At 44.0% G+C, this 18,290-nt stretch overlaps 1 protein-coding gene across 2 annotated transcripts in view; it reads left to right on the top strand.

Annotated features, from left to right (window-relative positions):
* Window positions 1–18,290, top strand: part of ASXL1 (ASXL transcriptional regulator 1) — a 227,894-nt gene that overhangs the window by 144,065 nt on the left and 65,539 nt on the right. For both annotated transcript variants that reach the window (XM_033962878.1, XM_033962877.1), the window contains exon 10: window positions 8,585–8,690. In XM_033962878.1, coding sequence (XP_033818769.1) covers window positions 8,585–8,690 — 106 coding nt within the window. The remainder of the gene's footprint in view (window positions 1–8,584; window positions 8,691–18,290) is intronic.

Here is an 18,290-nt window from a genome sequence, read left to right as displayed (position 1 = left end):
GGAATACCAGGTGAGAACAAGGCCTTTCTGACAGACCGAGAACAACGGTCAAATCAGAACCGTCGGATCAAAGTCCACAAGTGAAGTCCCAACCAGTATAAAAAAATCAAAGAAGATTAAAAAATAACACAGATAAAAATAACAATTAAATAAACAAAAACAGCAGGAAAACCAAAAATAAAAAGAAATAAAAGAGAACAAAGGGAGACAGCACAAATGGTGACTTAATCGGCTGCCATCTTGTTAGAATCAGTCTGACATATCTGAAGAACGGGTTGAAATTTCATGCTTCCCTGGCTTGCCTCTCTTCATATTCTCTCTTTGCTTTTCTCACCACGAGGTGACATTCTTTTTGATGCTTCCTGTGCTCTTTCCAGTTCTCCTCGGTTTTGTCCTTTTTCTATTTCCAGAATGAATTCTTATCTCCTATCGCTTTCTTCACTTCTTTAGTTATCCACGCCGGGTCTTTTGTTCGGCTCTTTTTGCATCCTTTTCTAAATCTGGGAATATACAGATTTTGCGACTTGCTCACGGTGTCCTTGAATAAAGGTCAGGCTTGCTCTACAGTCTGCGATTTCTTAGTGCTGTTCCTAAGTTTCTTCCTTACCATTACTCTCATCGCTTTGTAGTTTTCTTTCTTGAAGTTAAACGTTGTCGCTGTGGTTCTCTTTCCCTTCGATATTCCTATTTCAACCTTGAACTTGATCATATTGTGATCGCTGTTTCCCAACGGTCCCACTACTTCCACTTCCTTTGCATGTCCTCTTAGCCCATTGAGGATTATATCCAGAGTGGTATTCCCTCTCGTCGGTTTTCTGACAAGCTGCTCCATGAAGCAGTCCTGTATAGCCTCCAGGAATCCGGTCTCCCTAGCGCATTTTGAGTTTCCAAGACTCCAGTCTATCTCGGGGTAGTTGAAGTCTCCCATAACAATCATGTTACCGCTTTTGCATTCGCGCTTCATCTCGGCTTTCATTTCTTCATCGTTTGCTTCAGTTTGCCCAGGTGGACGATAGTACAGGCCCATCCTTATCTCGGTCCCTTTCAATGTTCCCTCTAAGCTGAGCGCATGAGCGATCGCTCACTATTTTCATTGGTGTCACTCATAATTTTTCTCGTGTCGCTCAGTAAAATACGCGGAGCGGCTTCTAAAACTGCACTATAACAATCTTGCGCAATAAAAGTTCTTGTCAAAGCAACTTACTCGGTAGTGATTATATTGAATTACTTTAAATATCAAAGAATTCATTATTTTTAAATAATTCATGGCCATGTCTAAGCGGCGAGCTGAGGAAAGTTTATGTAACACAGGCAAGAAGAGATGCTTGGGTTTTAAAACAGAGTGGTTGACTGAATGATATGTTGAAACGGATTTACCGCATGGCACCTCCCAGCACGTGCTACTTGGGGAAATTTTTTATCACTTAGAAACTGATGGTGTTAAGTGCAAAATTTGCATGAAAGCGGAATACAATAGCGACTGGACATCAGGAGAAACATGGACCGATTGGAAAGTTGATCATTTAAAATGGCATTTGAGGCAAAAATCGCACATTGAAGCAGTCACAAAACTGAAAAGCAGAAGTCTGATGAAAAGCATGCTGACAGAATCGAAAGAACATCGTGAAAACAGAAAATAATTAGTTAATCGGCAACAAGCGACTCCTGATGTGGTAAAGATACTCATTGATAACGTTTTACTTGCTGTTAAAATAAATTCTTCAATGCTATCGGTGCAAGCATTTCATGACATGTTGCGAAATATGTAAAGATACCAGAAAGCTGGCGAAGCAAAAACTATGCCTTTGAATTTGTTGAGTGTATAAATTCAACCATTAGGTCGGAAATATTATTGGAGATTAAAAATGCAGCTTACCATACCTTGATCATGGACGAATCAACTGATATCTCAGTTTCCAAAATGTTAGTTCTGTACATGAAATTTAGAAATGCCAATAATTCAGTCCATAAAACTGAATTTGCTGGAATTGTTAAATTAACAGCTTGTGATAGCTTGTCAATCCTTGGAGCCATTCAGAAATTTTATACAGACAACGAATTAGATTTGAACAAGATGGTTATGTTTACCTCTGATAGAGCCTCAGTTATGCTAGGCAAGCATTTCTTCGCCAGTTAATTCCACATTTGTCTGAACAACACTGTGTGGCACACAGAGAGGATTTGGAAATAGATGATGCATGGAAAGATATACCATTGATGAAGGAGATAGAAACTCTGCTGAGAACTGTTTACACAATTTTCTGCAGATCATCTGTCAAGAAGGATAAATTTAAGACATTGGCCAAAGCTGCTGAAGCAGAAGTGATTGCATTCAGACCACTCAACAAAGTTCGGTGGTTATCTAGGCATTTTGTTGTCAATGCTTTGGTTTTGAACTATGATATTTTAGTGGAATACTGTAGAAAACAGGTTGATGAGAATAATGACCCGGTCCATAAATACTGCCTAGAGAAACTACAGAATCCAGAACACCATGTTGCAATTACAATATTGAATGATGTATTATCAGAATTAAGCGACTTGTGTAAACTTTTTCAAAAAAGTTTGCTGTCTACTGTGGAAGCCTTTCAGTTTGCAAAGGCAAAAATAAAGAAACTCAGATCACAGTATCTTTGAGAGAAACCTCACTACACCGAAAATGCCAGCCATTTGCTTTCGTCATTTCAGCACCCAGTGAACACAAAGTCAATAATTAAGTTCATTCAGCAGACATGTGAACATTTGGATAATAGATTTCCAGATGAGGAATTACAAGATTGGGCAGTATTTGACAAAGAATGTTTTTCAACAGCTGTGAACTTAGAGGATTTTACATTTGGTCTTAAGCAGATGAAGAGGCTTGGAAACCGATACCATGTTCTTCTGGAAAAAGACAACGAAGCATTCCAGAAAGAACTTTGTAAGCAGTTTCCAGCATTTAAATTGATTGTTAATGAGAAATTGCAAACTGGAGCAGTTAAGACATTTGCAGATCTAGTTGCATTCACAAAACAGCAGGATCAACTTCAAGACTTATTTTTGCTTCTGGATATCTGCGGTACATTCCAGGCTTCAAGTGCTGACTGTGAAAGAGGATTCAGTTTGATGATCAACATAAAGACAAAGGACAGAAATAGACTAGATGTTGAGCATCTGGACAATTTAATGAGAATAAAGCTCTTTTTAAATTATGGACAAACTGTAAATGCTGAAAAGGTCTACAGTGTTTGGAAAACTGAAAAGAATCAAAGAGAATATTTGTGAAGATTGAAGAACTGATGATATTACATAATTAAAAAAACTTTAAGTAAATTGTTATTCTTCTAAGTTTTGAGTATTTAACCCTCCCACAATCTCACGGGCACTCGTCCTCCGTGCCTGCTCATAAATTTGTGGAATATGTAACTTGTCGCTCATGCATATTTTTTTTTTTTTGTACACACCTCATCAATCCTTAGAGGGAACATTGGTCCCTTTTCCTTCCCGGTATTTTAATCCTTAGTGATTCCAATTTGTTGGTCGCCGCCGCTGTGTCCACTCTGGTTGAATGTATGTTATCCTTTATGTATAGGGCTATTCCTCCTCCTTTCTGACCTGTCCTGTCTGCGCGATAGAGTTTGTACCCCGGCAGTGCTATGTCCCATTTGTTTTCTTCATTCCACCATGTTTCAGAGACCCCAATGATGTCTAGGTTCTCTTTTTTGACCATGACTTCTAATTCTCCCATTTTATTCCTTAGACTCCTTGCGTTAGTATACATGCAATTTAAGTCCTGGTATTTTTCTGTCTTCTTTTTCTTTTCCAGTGCTACAATCTTCTTATCATACTCTCCTTGATCTGTCAACTCTTGTCTTTTGCCCATTGTGTCTTCCCAGTATTTTCCCACTCAGTATCCTCTCGGGATACCTTCTTCCGAATTGTCGACACTTGGTCTACTGTCGGCTTTCCCCTTCTTCTTAGTTTAAAGCCTGCTCTATTCCTCTCCTGATGTCGTTTGCTAGAAGTCTAGTTCCCGCTGCGCTCAGGTGCAGTCCATCTCTCCTGAAGAGCTTGCTCTTGCCCCAAAACGATGTCCAGTTCCTCATGAAGTGGAACCCCTCTTCCTCACACCATCTCCTCATCCATGCATTTATTGACTGTAGTTCCGTCTGCCTGTTCACATCTGCCCTCGGTACTGGTAGGATCTCTGAAAAAGTTATCTTCTGAGTCCTCATCTTCAACTTTCTTCCCAGTGTCTTAAACTGTTCGATCAGTGCATTTCTACTGTAGTCTCTCCTGCTGACATCTTTGTCCCGATGTGGATCATCACTGTGGTCTCTTCTGTCTGTGTTCCTTCTAGGATCTTTTCAATTTTGTCAACGATGTCTTTTGTTCTTGCTCCTGGGAGGCAGGTCACTAGTCGATCCTCTCTCCCTCCTGCTATATGGCTATCCACTTGCCTTAGGATTGAGTCTCCCACTAGGATCGCAGACTTTCCCTTCTTCAGTTTTCGCTCGGTTGCAGGTCTATGTCCTCTGTGTGCTTCGGTGCTTCTTCTTCTAGGCATCGGCAAGATGTTGCCTCCCCTTCCTGCGGGGTTCCTCTGTGGGTTTCTTCCTTGGCATCATCTTCCTCTTGTTCACCATTCCATGTGGGTGTATCTTTATCTTTCCTCTGATGTTCGTGTTCTTCCACCCTCCTCCTGTAGGCCTCCTCAATGAACTCCTCGAGCTCTCTGACTTCTTCCTCATGTGTCTCTCTCTCTCATGAAGTTTTCAGCTGTCTTGATTGAGTTTTCTGCGATGTAAAGTCTTCCAGTTCATGTATCCTGTCCTTCAGTTGCCTAACTTCTTTCTTCAAGCTTTTCAGCTCCTAACACTGACCGCATACATATGACTGCCTCCCCGAGGGGAGGTAATCGTACTTAGGGCAGACTGTGCAGAACACTGGAAAGCTCATCTTCTGGATTCCCTCTGCTTCCATTGCTGCGTGCCTTTTTTGGAGTACTTTCTATTATTGCACTGGTACCTTTTTGCTTGTGTGTGTGTGTGTATTGTCTTCTTGTGTGTGTGTGTGTTCTCTTCTGTGCCTGCTGCTTGCTACTTCCCTATTCCCTCTGCGTTTGCTCTGGCTTACCTCTGCGTCTGCTCTGGCTTTCCTCTGCCTCTGCTCTGGCTTTCCTTTGCGTCTGCTCTGGCTTTCCTTTGCGTCTGCTCTGGCTTTCCTCTGTGTCTGCTCTGGCTTCCCTCTGTGATTGCTCTGGCTTTCCTCTGCATCTGCCGCGGTTGTTCTGCTTGTTGCGCAGTGACTCGCCCCTTCTTAAGGCCCTTCGCAAAGGCGCTCTCGCTAATGCGAACACCTTTGCCGCTCGCCTTCAACATGCGCCGAACGGCTAAGCGCCGTTGGCTCTGTCCCTTTTAAGGCGGAGCTTCTAGGTCTGACGTCAGAGGGGTGGACGGAGCTACCTCTCGCCACTACCCCTCACTCTGTTCCTCTGTGCCCTCCTGGCTACTCTTCCTCTCCTCTCCCCTGCTCCGGAGTCTCTCTCCTGCCTCTCTCACTCGGTTGCTGCAATTTTTTAAAGACCAACATTTAGGGATTTACTAAACAGTGACTAGAGACTTACTGGTACAATGGGGTAATATAGGGAAGAACTACAATATAATAATAGGAAAGAACATAAAAGGGAAAATAATACTATTAGTTTGTGGGTTTGTATTTGAAAAAGGTTTTGTTTTTTTGCATGTGTGACTGAGGCCAGGTATTCTGGTGGGGATGACAAATGACACTCACATCCCAAATTTTTAACCTTGGTTTATATTAGAGTGAACCTTTTTTCCTCCTTTTGGGAGGGAAAGATTATCTCGGTTTATATTCGGATTGGTTTATATTTGAGTATATACAGTACAGTGGTGCCTCACACAACGAACTTAATTGGTTCCAGGAGCAAGTTTGTTATGCGAAAAGTTCATTATATGAAACGCGTTTTCCCATAACAATACATGTTAAAAAAAATAATTCGTTCTGTAGCATAAAATATGCTAAGATGACATAAAAAAAGATAAATTTTTTGTTATTATTTTTATTTAGATACATCTAAAAACATAATTGTTATTTTAAAACTAACACACATTTTTTAAATTTAAAGACAGACTAAGTAGAGTCTACCGAATCTTGCACATCTTCATCCATTTTCTGCTTTTTGGCCGATGGTTTCATGAAAAACCTGTCCAAAGTCGTTTGTTTTTCTCTTTTCTCCAACATCTGCTGGAAATAACGGACAAGAGTATCGGAGTAAAGATCGTTGATCCTGTTTGCTTCAGCTGAATCAGGATAGTGGGCATTGTTAAACTCCTGAACTGCTTTCCATTTGACCAGGATGTTCTTGATGTCAGCAGTTGGGATTGGTTGATTGTTTGATTGTTGCTCCTCGTCATCAGATGACGCTTCCCTTTGAGCATTGTCCTGTTGCTGGACCAGAAGTGCTTGGAGCTCTTCAGTTGTCAGCTCTTCTTTGTGTTCCTCAATAAGCTCCTCTACATCCTCTTCCTCTACCTCTAATTCCAACCTTTGGGCCACTGTGATGATGACCTTCACCACTTCTGTGTCATCAACTACTGCTTCTTCCTGGGTCCACGAAGGCACAAGCATCTTCCAAGCAGAAATTAGGGTCCTTTGTGACACTTCTTCCCAGGCCTTCTGTATAAGTCATATTGCCATAAGGACATCAAATTTCTCCTTCCAAAACTTTCGGACAGTCATATTGTCTCCACCAAACTCGCATTCTTCAAACACCTTATTAAAGAGGGCACTAGTGTAGAGTTTTTTAAAGTTCGCAATAACTTGCTGATCCATTGGCTGAATAATGGATGTGGTGTTTGGTGGCAAATACTGCACCTTGATAAAAGGATAATTTTCCTGCAATATTTCCTCTAGGTCTTTTGGGTGAGAAGGGGCATTGTCAAGTATCAGAAGGGCTTTGAGCGGTAGTTCTTTTTCCAGCAAGAATTTCTTCACGGCAGGAGCAAAGGTTTCCAGAATCCATTCGTTGAAGATAACTTGGGTCACCCATGCTTTTTGATTGGACTTCCAATGGACGGGCAGTTTGGACTTAATAACGTTATTTTTCTTGAAAATTCTTGGATTTTCAGAGTGATAAACCAATAGAGGTTTGATCTTGAGGTCTCCGCTAGCATTAGACGAAAACATAAGGGTAAGTCTGTCCTTCATGGCTTTGTGTCCTGGCAATTTCTTCTCCTCTTTTGTAATGAAGGTTCTGCTCGGCATTCTTTTCCAGAAAAGACCCGTTTCATCGGCATTGAACACCTGTTGTGGGCAGTATCCTTCATCCTTAATACATTTTTGAAAGTTAATAGAGAACTTTTCTGCTTCTTTCTTGTCAGCACTGCCAGCCTCACCATGCATAGTAACGCTGTGGATTCCACACCTTTTCTTAAATCTAAAAAACCACCCCCTGCTGGCTTTGAAGTCTTCTTCATTAGCTTGATTGCTGCTACTTCCAGGGACGTTTTTCTTTAGATCGTCATAAATTCTCTTGGCTTTGTGACAGATAATATCTTGGATTGTTACGTCACCTTTCACCTGCCTGTCCTTAATCCAAATTGCTAATAGCCTCTCCATTTCCTCGTGGATTGAAGACCTATGTTTTTCATGAAATAGTTTTGATACTCCTTTGGCTACTTTGGCTGATTTTATTGCATCCTTATTTGTCAAAATGGTGAAAATGGTGGTTTTGCTGAGGCCAAACTCTTTGACGAGGTCACACTGTTTTACCCCACATTCACTCCTTCTAATTATTTCCCGTTTAATTTCAACAGAAATCACCTTCCTGCTTTTTTTAGAAGCCATGATATACTGTATAAACAATAATTTTACAGTGAGAGAGGGCAGAGTCTCAGCGGCAAAAACTGGGACTTAACTGTTCATTTTTTTTTTTTTTCTAGCATCGGGGAAGCTGGCGAGAGTAGCTCTGTCCCCCCCCAACGCATCAGCAGTAGGCGCCGGGCCCCTGCGAGCCGACGGTCCGCCACTGCACAGGGAGCCAGGCGGAGAGAGGGCAGTTAAGCGCAGTGCCTGCGCGGAAGGATGCAGCTCGGGCGACTTCGTTGTGTGAAACGAAGTTCGTTGTAGGAAGCAAGACATGAAGTTCGTTGTGCGCAGCGTTCGCTGTGCGAGGCGTTCGTTATGCGAGGCACCACTGTATTTACTGCCTTTTCATGAAGAGATTCACTCAAAGCAGTTAAATACACCGAATAGTAATCAGATACTTTTTTATCTGTTCTGCAGACTCATATTCTAACTGTGGTGCCTGGGACAATGAAGGGATTAACCACTAGGCCACTCGCTCCCAAGACTGACATGAGTTCAGTTTCTATTTGATTCATCCTTTCTTTCCCCTTTTTTTGGGTGAAAAAGATTACCTTGGTTTATATTTGGGTATATATGATAAGCCCCATATACAGTAAGACCCCCCTTGAGAAGGGAACTAGCCACTCTACCTGATTGTTACTTGTTTTGAACTTGGATTTGAAAAGGCAACTAAATGTAAAATCTAAATCTACAATTACACTGATTTCTTTTGTAGGCGAGTTCACTCATGAAATGCAGGTTCGGTTACGTCAGGAAATGGAGAAAGAGAAGAAGGTTGAAGCCTGGAAAGGGAAGTTTTTTGAAGATTACTATGGCCAAAAGTAAGAGATTTATTAATTTTTCTTTTAAGCATTATAAAGTCAAGTGGAAGCAAAAGCATTTATATCTGAAAACATTTCCATCTACACTAGAAATTTTCAATCTTCAGTTTTCCCTTCATTTAAGGAACTTTCTCATCACATATCCTGATGGCACTGATTCAGATTTTCACTTTCAAAGATTTCTAGTAGAGTTACACTGGGCACCCACCATAGTTCTGCATGTTTTGTTTGTTTTGTTTTTATTTTTGGTAATCCCTAGACAACTTTCTTTAAACTAAGAGCAACTTTCTAAATTATGTAGTGTTTCACTGGCTTTGTTTGTGTGTCTTATGTGATTATTTTTTTTCCCCCTTCTAGTTTAATTTTTTTAGTTACAAAGTTTCATTGTCATTCCCATGTCAAACTCAGATTTCCTAATTTTGTGAGCCTTTTTATTCGGTCCCTCTTTTCTTCTGGGGCTGTTCTGACTTCTTTTGATTTTTTTTCTGACATGACTTGAGGGCATGATCAGTTATATGAAGTTCTTGGACCATGGTCAGAAAATGTCCTTCAAAGTTTCATATGGTCACCTTCAAGTACAGTAAAACCTTGGTTTGTGAGCATAATTTGTTCTGAAAACATGCTTGTAATCCAAAACACTTGTATATCAAAGCGAATTTCCCCATAAGAAATAATGGAAACTCTGTAACCCAAAAACTTTAGTGCAAAATACTTTATGCAAAATACTGATATTGTGGAATCGAGTTTAGCGTATTTGGTGGATGCCTTATATGATATTATTCTGGCTTCTGCGAAACAGATGTCTCTTTCAGTGGTTTCTCGCAGATCTTTGTGGCTCTATAACTGGGCGGTGGATGTGGCTTCCAAACTTAGGCTCGTAAAGCTCTCTTTTAAAGGTCAACCCAGAGACCGGGGTCAAGTTCGCTGGCGAGAGAAGTTGCAGTCTCAAGTTCGTCGGCTTCTCCAGTCACCCAGACCGAGGGATTGGGATTATGTGCAAGTTCTGGGATCAATGGTAGTGGCTCTGGAGGTGGTGCCCGCTTACACATGAGACCGTTGCAGCAATCCATTCTCTCACGATGGTCCCCAGTGTCTCAGGACTACAATCGTCTTCAGTGGACTTCTCAAGTGTCGCTCGGAATGCGTTGGTGGCTCAGCGAGATCAATCTGTTCAAAGGAATGCCACTTGCAACACCGGACTAGATCATAGTCACGACAGATGCCTGTCTGCTGGGATGGGGAACTCAGTGCCTTCAATCTTCAGCGCAGGGAGTCTGGTCTCAGGAGGAGGCTCAGTGGTCGATCAATATGTTAGAGTTGAGAGCGATCAGGCTAGTACTTCAAGCGTTTCAGTCCATGATTCAGGACCGACCGACAAGGGTCTTTTCGGACAGTGTCACGGCGGTGGCTTATATCAACCGACAAGGAGGTACACGAAGTCCTCAATTAGCCAGCGAGACAGTGGTACTGCTTTGATGGGCGGAAGTTCATCTTCCTCTTCTCTCGGCGGCACACATTGCGGGAAAGGCAAATGTTCAGACAGACTTACTCACAGAAATCTTCTAGATCCCATGGAATGGGAACTCTCCACTCAGGCATTCGACCTGCTAGTTCAGAGGTGGGGTCTTCAGAGATAGATCTCATGGCCTCATCTCAAAATGCGAAGATTCCTCGGTTCTTCAGCAGACGCAGGGAGCAGGCGTCTGAGGGGATAGACGCATTGGGTCTTGCATGTCCTCCGAGTTGTCTACTTTATGTGTTTCCTCCTTGGCCGATGATAGGTCGGGTGTTACATCACATAACTCGCTTTCCGGGCACAGTGATCCTGGTAGCTCCGGATTGGCCGTGTCATCCATGGTATGCGGACATGATGTGTCGGGTTGACATTTCTGGTGACTCAGGACTTATTAACTCAGGGTCCAATTTGCATGGAAAATCCATCCCACTTTGATCTTACGGCCTGGCTCTTAAGGGCGTGGCTGAGACATAGGGGATATTCAGAGCAGGTTATTTCCACTCTTCGAGCCAAAAAGAGATCTACCTCTGCCTCGTATGCTAGAGTCTGGCTGGTTTTCAATTCTTGGAATGCTACTCGGGGTCTTTCGCCCTTCCAGGCTTCTCTGTCTAATATTCTTTCCTTTTTGCAGGATGGCGTAGCCAAAGGGTTGGCCTATAATTCATTTAAGGTTCAGGTGGCGGCCATTGCTTGTTACAGAGGCCAGGTATCTCATTCTACTCTGGCATCTCAGCCTGATGTAGTTCGATTCCTGAAAGGTGTACACCATATTCGGCCACCTGTTAAGAAGACCTGTCCAGAGTGGAGTCTTAAAATTGTCCTTGGGGGTTTACAGAAATCCCCGTTTGAACCGTTATCCAAAGCAACTCTAAAGGATGTAACGTTGAAAACGGTGTTTCTAATGGCAATGGCTTCAGCCAGACACCAGCACGCCGACAATCGAGCGCTGACAATTCGGTGCAAGAAAGAAGCGCGCCACGGGAAAACTTAGTTTGAAAGAGCTCCGATGGGGGGTGGGAGGAACCCCTCCACACTTTACTGCATAGTGTTTGCGCTGCCGTTGGGGGGGGTGTGGGGTGTGCAACTCCCTACATTATGGAGAAAACGGAACTTTTCCTGAAAAAAATCAGAAAAAGTTCCATTTTCTCTATAATGGAGGGTTCCAACATGCACTTCCCCCCCCCCCCCAACAGCAGCGCGAACACTATACAGTAAAGTGTGCGGGAGGGGTCCCCACTCACCCCGCTTTCGGAGCTCTTTAAAACTCAAGTTTTCCCACGGCGCGCTTCTTTCTTGCGCTGAATTGTCAGCACTCGATTGTCGGCGCGCTGGTGTCTCGTGCACGACTATGAACCCTTTTTTGCGCATTTCAGATTCAGGGGTGTTTGTTCAGATGGTACCGTTGTTTCTTCCTAAGGTGGTATCTTCCTTTCATGTGAACCAGTATCTCTTCCTTCCTGCTTTTTGGAAGGAGGACTGGGGGGAGTGATTCTCTTCTTTGCGTTTCCTAGATGTGCGTAGAATTATTCTACATTATTTACAGGTGACTAATGATTTTTGTCATTCGGACTACCTCTTTGTGTTATTCGCGGGACGCAACAAAGGTATGGCAGTGTCCAAAGCTTTCATCGCTCGTTGGGTCAAAGAGACCATTTTTTCTGCTTACTTGCTGGCAGGGAAGCGGTTGCCAGAAGAGCTTCATGCCCATTCAACCAGAGCAATGGCTACCTCTTAGGCCGAATCCAGGGGTCTTTCCTTGGAGGAGATTTGTCATGTGGCTACTTGTTCTTCTAAGAATACCTTTTCTAAGCATTACTGGTTGGATGTGGCAGCACGTGCGGAGACTGGATTTGGGGCTTCGGTCATTGCGGAGGCTTCCTTTGCTTCCCACCCAGATTGAGGATTGCTTTGCTACATCCCACTGGTCTCTGGATTCATCTGCTGCTGTTGCTAAGGAAGGAAAAATTATGTTCTTACCTGTTAATTTTCTTTCCTTTAGACGCAGCAGATGAATCCAAAGCCCCACCCTTCTGAATATGGTCTGTCAGTTTCTCTATTACAAGTTTAAGTTTTGTTATTGTTGGTAGTTGTATTCTGGATTTTAGCCTTTGCAGTTTGTAATGTTTAAATATATTTATTAGTTTTCAATTTTGTGCCAGCAAACAGAACGGAAGCTATTAACTGAATTCTTTTAATTGTGCACAAAATACACCTGTACCCCCGACCTCCCCCCAGTCCCACAAACCCACACATTATTTGCATGTCATGAGCACCAAAAAGCGAGACGAGAAAATCATAAGTTCAAAAGTCTACCACGGGCATGAGGAGTAAGGTCCATCCAAAAGTGTTCCCAAATAGAGCAAAAACGACGTCCTAGATTGGAATCCAGGTCATAGAAATATAGAAAGATGACGGCAGATAAGGGCCATAGCCCATCAAGTCTGCCCACACTATTTACCCACCCTCTTAAATCTACTGACCCCCTAAAGAATAATTGTAATTATACTGTCACTCTACTGACCCGCTCATTCAGTCCTAGTGACCCTATCCCTTGGCATGACCTCGTAGGGATCCCACATAGGTATCCCATTTGTTCTTGAAGTCTGAGATGCTGCGCGCCTCGACCACCTGCACTGGAAGCTCGTTCCAATGCTCAATCACTCTCTCCGTGAAGAAGTATTTCCTGGTGTCTCCACGGAACTTCCCTCCCCTGAGCTTGAGCGGATGTCCTCTTGTGGTCGAGGGTCCCCTGAGAAGAAAGATATCATCTTCCACCTCTACCCGTCCCGTGATGTACTTAAATGTCTCAATCATGTCTCCCCTCTCCCTACGCTCCTCGAGAGTGTAGAGCTGCAATTTGCTCAGTCTTTCTTCGTACGGGAGACCCTTTAGCCCCGAGACCATCCTGGTGGCCATCCGCTGAACCGATTCAACTCTGAGCACATCCTTACGGTAATGTGGCCTCCAGAATTGAACACAGTATTCCAGATGCGGTCTCACCATGGCTCTGTACAGTGGCATCATGACTTCAGGTTTCCTGTTGACGAAGCTTCTCTTGATACAGCCTATCATTTGCCGTGCTTTAGATGAAGCCTTCTCCACTTGAGTGGATGCTTTCATGTCAGCACTGATGATTACTCCTAAGTCTCGTTCTGCCGTAGTCCTGGCTAAAGTTTCTCCATTCAGGGTGTAAGTTCTGCAAGGATTTCCGTTGCCGAGATGCATGACCTTACATTTCTTGGCATTGAAGCCCAGCTGCCAGATCAAGGACCAACTTTCTAAAGTGCGCAGGTCTTGCTCCATAGCATCCTGAAGATTATAGCCGTTTACTACATTGCATAGTTTGGCGTCATCAGCGAATAAGGTTACCTTGCCTTGGAGCCCTTGAGTCAGATCCCTAATGAATATGTTGAAGAGGAGTGGGCCCAGGACCGAACCCTGTGGCACTCCGCTGGTCACCTCTGACATTTTAGAAAGGGTACCGTTGACCACCACCCTCTGAAGTCTGCCACTAAGCCAATCTTTAACCCATGCAGTTAGTCTCTCCTAATCCCATAGATTTCATCTTGTTCAGCAGCCTGCGGTGTGGGACGCTGTCAAACGCTTTGCTGAAGTCCAGGTACACGACGTCCAGGGACTCTCCTGAGTCTAGTCTTCTTGTTACCCAGTCAAAGAAGCTTATTAGATTGGACTGGCATGACCTACCCTTGGTGAATCCATGTTGGCTGGGATCCCGGAGATTTCCCTCGTTCAGGATCGTATCTAATTTATACTTAATTAGTGTTTCCATGAGTTTGCACACTATTGAGGTGAGGCTTACCGGTCTATAGTTCGCAGCCTCAGCCTTGCAACCCTTTTATGTAGAGGAACGACGTTGGCTGTTTTCCAGTCCAACGGAACTTTCCCCGTACTTAGTGAGAGATTGAAGAGCACCGCCAACGGTTCTGCCAGGACATCTCTCAATTCTCTGAGCACTCTTGGGTGTAAATTGTCCGGTCCCATGGCCTTGTTTACCTTTAGCCTTGCCAGTTCGTTGTAGACGTCCCCAGGAGTGAACTCAAAGTTCTGAAACGGGTCATCCACGTCTTGTATTATCATCAACTGTGGTCCGTGTCCCGGTGCTTCGCAGGTGAAGACTGAGCAGAAATATTCATTTAGTAGTTCTGCTTTTTCTGAATCCGCCACCGCGTAGTTTCCGTCCGGTTGTCTAAGGCGTACTATACCGTCTGTGTTCCTTTTCCTATCGCTGATATACCTAAAAAAGGATTTGTCCCCTTTTTTAATGTTTTTTGCCAGAGTTTCTTCCACTCAACGTTTGGCCTCCCTAACTGCTGTTTTGACCACTGCCGATCTGGTCTTATATTCTACTTTAGTTTCTCCTCTCTGGGTGCGTTTGTAGGAAAGAAATGCTTTTTTCTTCTCCTTAATGAGGAGTGAGATCTCTTCAGTGAACCATTGGGGTTTGTTGTTTCTTTGCCGTTTATCTACTGATTTTATGTAGCGATTAGTTGCTTCGTGTATGGATGATTTCAGGTACGACCACATAGTTTCCACATTGCCGGTCTCTGCTTGGTCCTGTAACGTCTGATGAACGTGATCTCCCATACGTGCGAAGTCGGCGCCCCGAAAGTTGAGCACCTTTGTTTTTGTAATTGATTTAGGGGATCCTTTCCCAATGTTGAACCATACCATGTTATGGTCGCTGGAGGCTAGCGTATCTCCTACCGAGACCTCTGAGATGCTTTCCCCGTTTGTGAGTACCAGGTCTAGGATCGTCTGGGCCCTAGTGGGCTCCGTTACCATCTGTCTGAGATGTACTCCTTTTATGGAGTTCAGAAGCCTCCTGCTGCTGCTGGTTGCTGCTGAAAATGTGTTCCAGTCTGCGTCAGGCATGTTGAAGTCCCCTAGCAGCACAGTGTCACCCCGTAGAGTTATATTCTCTATGTCTTCAATTAATTCTGCGTCCATGTTTTCCGGTTGTCTTGGAGGTCTGTATACCACACCAAGATACAGGCATTTTTTACTACCTCGTGCCAGGTTAACCCAGAGGGACTCCCCGGTATACACCAATTTGCCCACGCTCTAGGGAAGCTTGTACAATCATCAGCGATCTCCATTGGGCATAAGTGGGTGGTTCATCTGACAACCAGTTAGTCAAAATAACTTTCTTACCAGGAAGCATCACCCTGGCAATAAAAGCTGATGTTCCTTTAGGTTTCGGTGTTGTGATAATATAATGTCCAAAGAGTGCTCTCGGGGCTGGTGTCCATTGCCGGCCCCACAGGGATGTAGTATAGTTATCCAAGCGTAGCCAGAACTGAAAAATATGTGCACAAGACCAGAACATGTGCCCCAAAGAGGCAGTGGCACCACTACATTTAGGGAAAGTATGAACTGGAGTGATACCCATCAGATAGGCTCGCATGGGAGATATAAAAACACGTAATATGAACTTTAGTTGGAGTTCCCAATGTAGTACGTTAGCAGATATCCGTCTCATGTTTTTGAGCACTGTTTGTACTTGCAGTGCCGTCAAGGAACACTGCAAATTCTCTGCCCACAAAGCTGCTACAATGTCTAAATTAGGGCCTGGTTGAGCGTCCCATAAGCCCACGATGAAATCGCAATGGGATCAGTTGTGCGGAGAGACTAAAAAGTTCAGAGAGGGTCTCTCGGCAATCCCCCACCAAATGGCATGCTGGTAAGGAGTGAACATAGTGTCGAACTTGGTAGTAAGCAAAAATATTCATAGCTGGCAAGTCGAATGTGTTTTGTAAGGAAGCAAAAGAAGCCAGACGACCCGCTTCATTGAATAGCTGAAATATGTACTGTAGTCCCTGAGTGGACCAGCGTCTGAAAGTCTCATTTTGAAGGCCCGGTAAAAAGTCACAATTGCCTTGAATCGGTAAGTATGAAGAATATACAGATGATATCTTAGCACATTTGCACACCCAGCACCACGCCCTCCTTGCCAGGGTGAAAACAGGATAATGTACCACCAGGGAATGAAAAACTGCAGCAGAAGAGTGTAAAAAACAACTAATATGATAAGGAGCTAACAAAGACAATTCTAATCGAGTGGCAGTAAAATAAGAGGTTTCTCTAAACCAGTCTAAGCCAGAGCATACCATAATATATTCGATAATCCATAGCCACCCCTATCCCATGGAAGGCACATCCTAGAGTGAGTCATGCGGGGTTGTTTGCCTCCCCATATATAGCATTGAAGCCCTCTAGTAAGTTGGAGGATGTGAGTATGAGATAATAAAAGAGGAAGTACATGGAACCTATAAAACCATTTTGAGAATACCATGTTAAACAAAGCCACGCGTCCCGCTACTGACAGTGGGAATGTGGCCCAGAACTGAAGATGCCTCAAAGTGTCATCCAATAATGGAGCTATGTTACGCTTATATAAAGTAGTGAGATCACGTGGTATCCACATCGATGTTGTCGCCCATGTGAATGGAAAATCACCAGCCCAGGTTTCCTGCAGGGAAGACGGGATCGCCAAAGCTGTGGATTTTTGGAAATTTAGGGAGAAACCCGAGTAAAAATGAAATTCCTCAAGTGATTGTAGAAGATAAGTGATAGAGGTACGTGGGTGTGCTAGAGTAAAAAGTAAATTGTCCGCAAAAGCCAAGACTTTTATTGCAAGATCTGGAAAGGCTATCATTATATCCCAGGGTCTCTGAGAACCGTTCGTAAGAATGATTTTAAGTATAACAAAAAGAGAAGGGGCGATAAGGGGCAGCCCTGTCTGGTTCTCCGTTCGATGGGGAAGGCCTCAATGATAACATCATTGACTAGTAAACAAGCCCTGGGGACGCATACAACGTTGGTATTGCCTGTGCATACCACCCCGTCATCCCCATATAGTCCAGCACCCCAAATAAAGAAGAACATAAGAATTGCCGCAGCTGGGTCAGACCAGCGGTCCATCGCGCCCAGCAGTCCGCTCACGCGGCGGCCCCCAGGTCAAAGACCTGTGCCCTAACCGAGACCAGCCCTACCTGCGTTCGTTCTGGTTCAGCAAGAACTTGTCCAACCTTGTCTTGAATCCCTGGAGGGTGTTTTCCCCTATAACAGCCTCTGGAAGAGCATTCCAGCTCTCCACCACTCTCTGGGTGAAGAAGAACTTCCTTACGTTTGTACGGAATCTATCTCCTTTTAACTTTAGAGAGTGCCCTCTCGTCCTCTCTACCTTGGAGAGGGTGAACAATCTGTCTTTATCTACTGAATCTAATCCCTTCATTATCTTGAATGTTTCGATCATGTCCCCTCTCAAATCTCCTCTTTTCAAGGGAGAATAGGCCCAGCTTCTCTAATCTCTCATTGTACGGCAGCTCCTCCAACCCCTTAACCATTTTAGTTGCTCTTCTCTGGACCCTTTCGAGTAGTGCCATGTCCTTCTTCATGTACGGCGACCAGTGCTGGACGCAGTATTCCAGGTGAGGGCGTACCATGGCCCGGTACAGCGGCATGATTACCTTCTCCGATCTATTCGTGATTCCCTTCTTAATCATTCCTAGCATTCTGTTCGCCCTTTTCGCTGCCACCGCACATTGTGCAGATGGCTTCATCGACTTGTCAATCAGTACTCCCAAGTCCCTTTCCTGGGGGGTCTCCCCAAGTACCGCCCCGGACATCCTGTATTTGTGCATGGGATTTTTGATACCAACATGCATTACTTTACACTTATCCATGTTGAACCTCATTTGCCATGTTGTTGCCCATTTCTCGAGCATGGTTATGTCATGTTGCAGATCTTCACAGTCCCCCTGCGTCTTCACTACTCTGAATAACTTCGTATCATCCGCAAATTTAATCACCTCACTCATCGTACCTATTTCCAGATCATTTATGAATATGTTGAAGAGCACGGGTCCAGATCAATTGTAAAGATGTTGAAGAGTACAGGTCTAAGCACAGAGCCCTGCGGCACCCCACTGGTGATGTTCTTCCAGTCCGAGTATTGTCCATTTACCCCCACTCTCTGTTTCCTATCCGTTAGCCAGTTTCTAATCCACGTGAGTAGTTCACCCTCTATTCCATGGCTCTTAATTTTCCGAAGAAGTCGTTCA

Source organism: Geotrypetes seraphini, chromosome 11 (genome assembly GCF_902459505.1).
Source record: "Geotrypetes seraphini chromosome 11, aGeoSer1.1, whole genome shotgun sequence".
NCBI lineage: Eukaryota > Metazoa > Chordata > Amphibia > Gymnophiona > Dermophiidae > Geotrypetes > Geotrypetes seraphini.
Note: the sequence above shows the minus strand (reverse complement) of the source record. Positions and strands in the feature narration are given on the sequence as shown.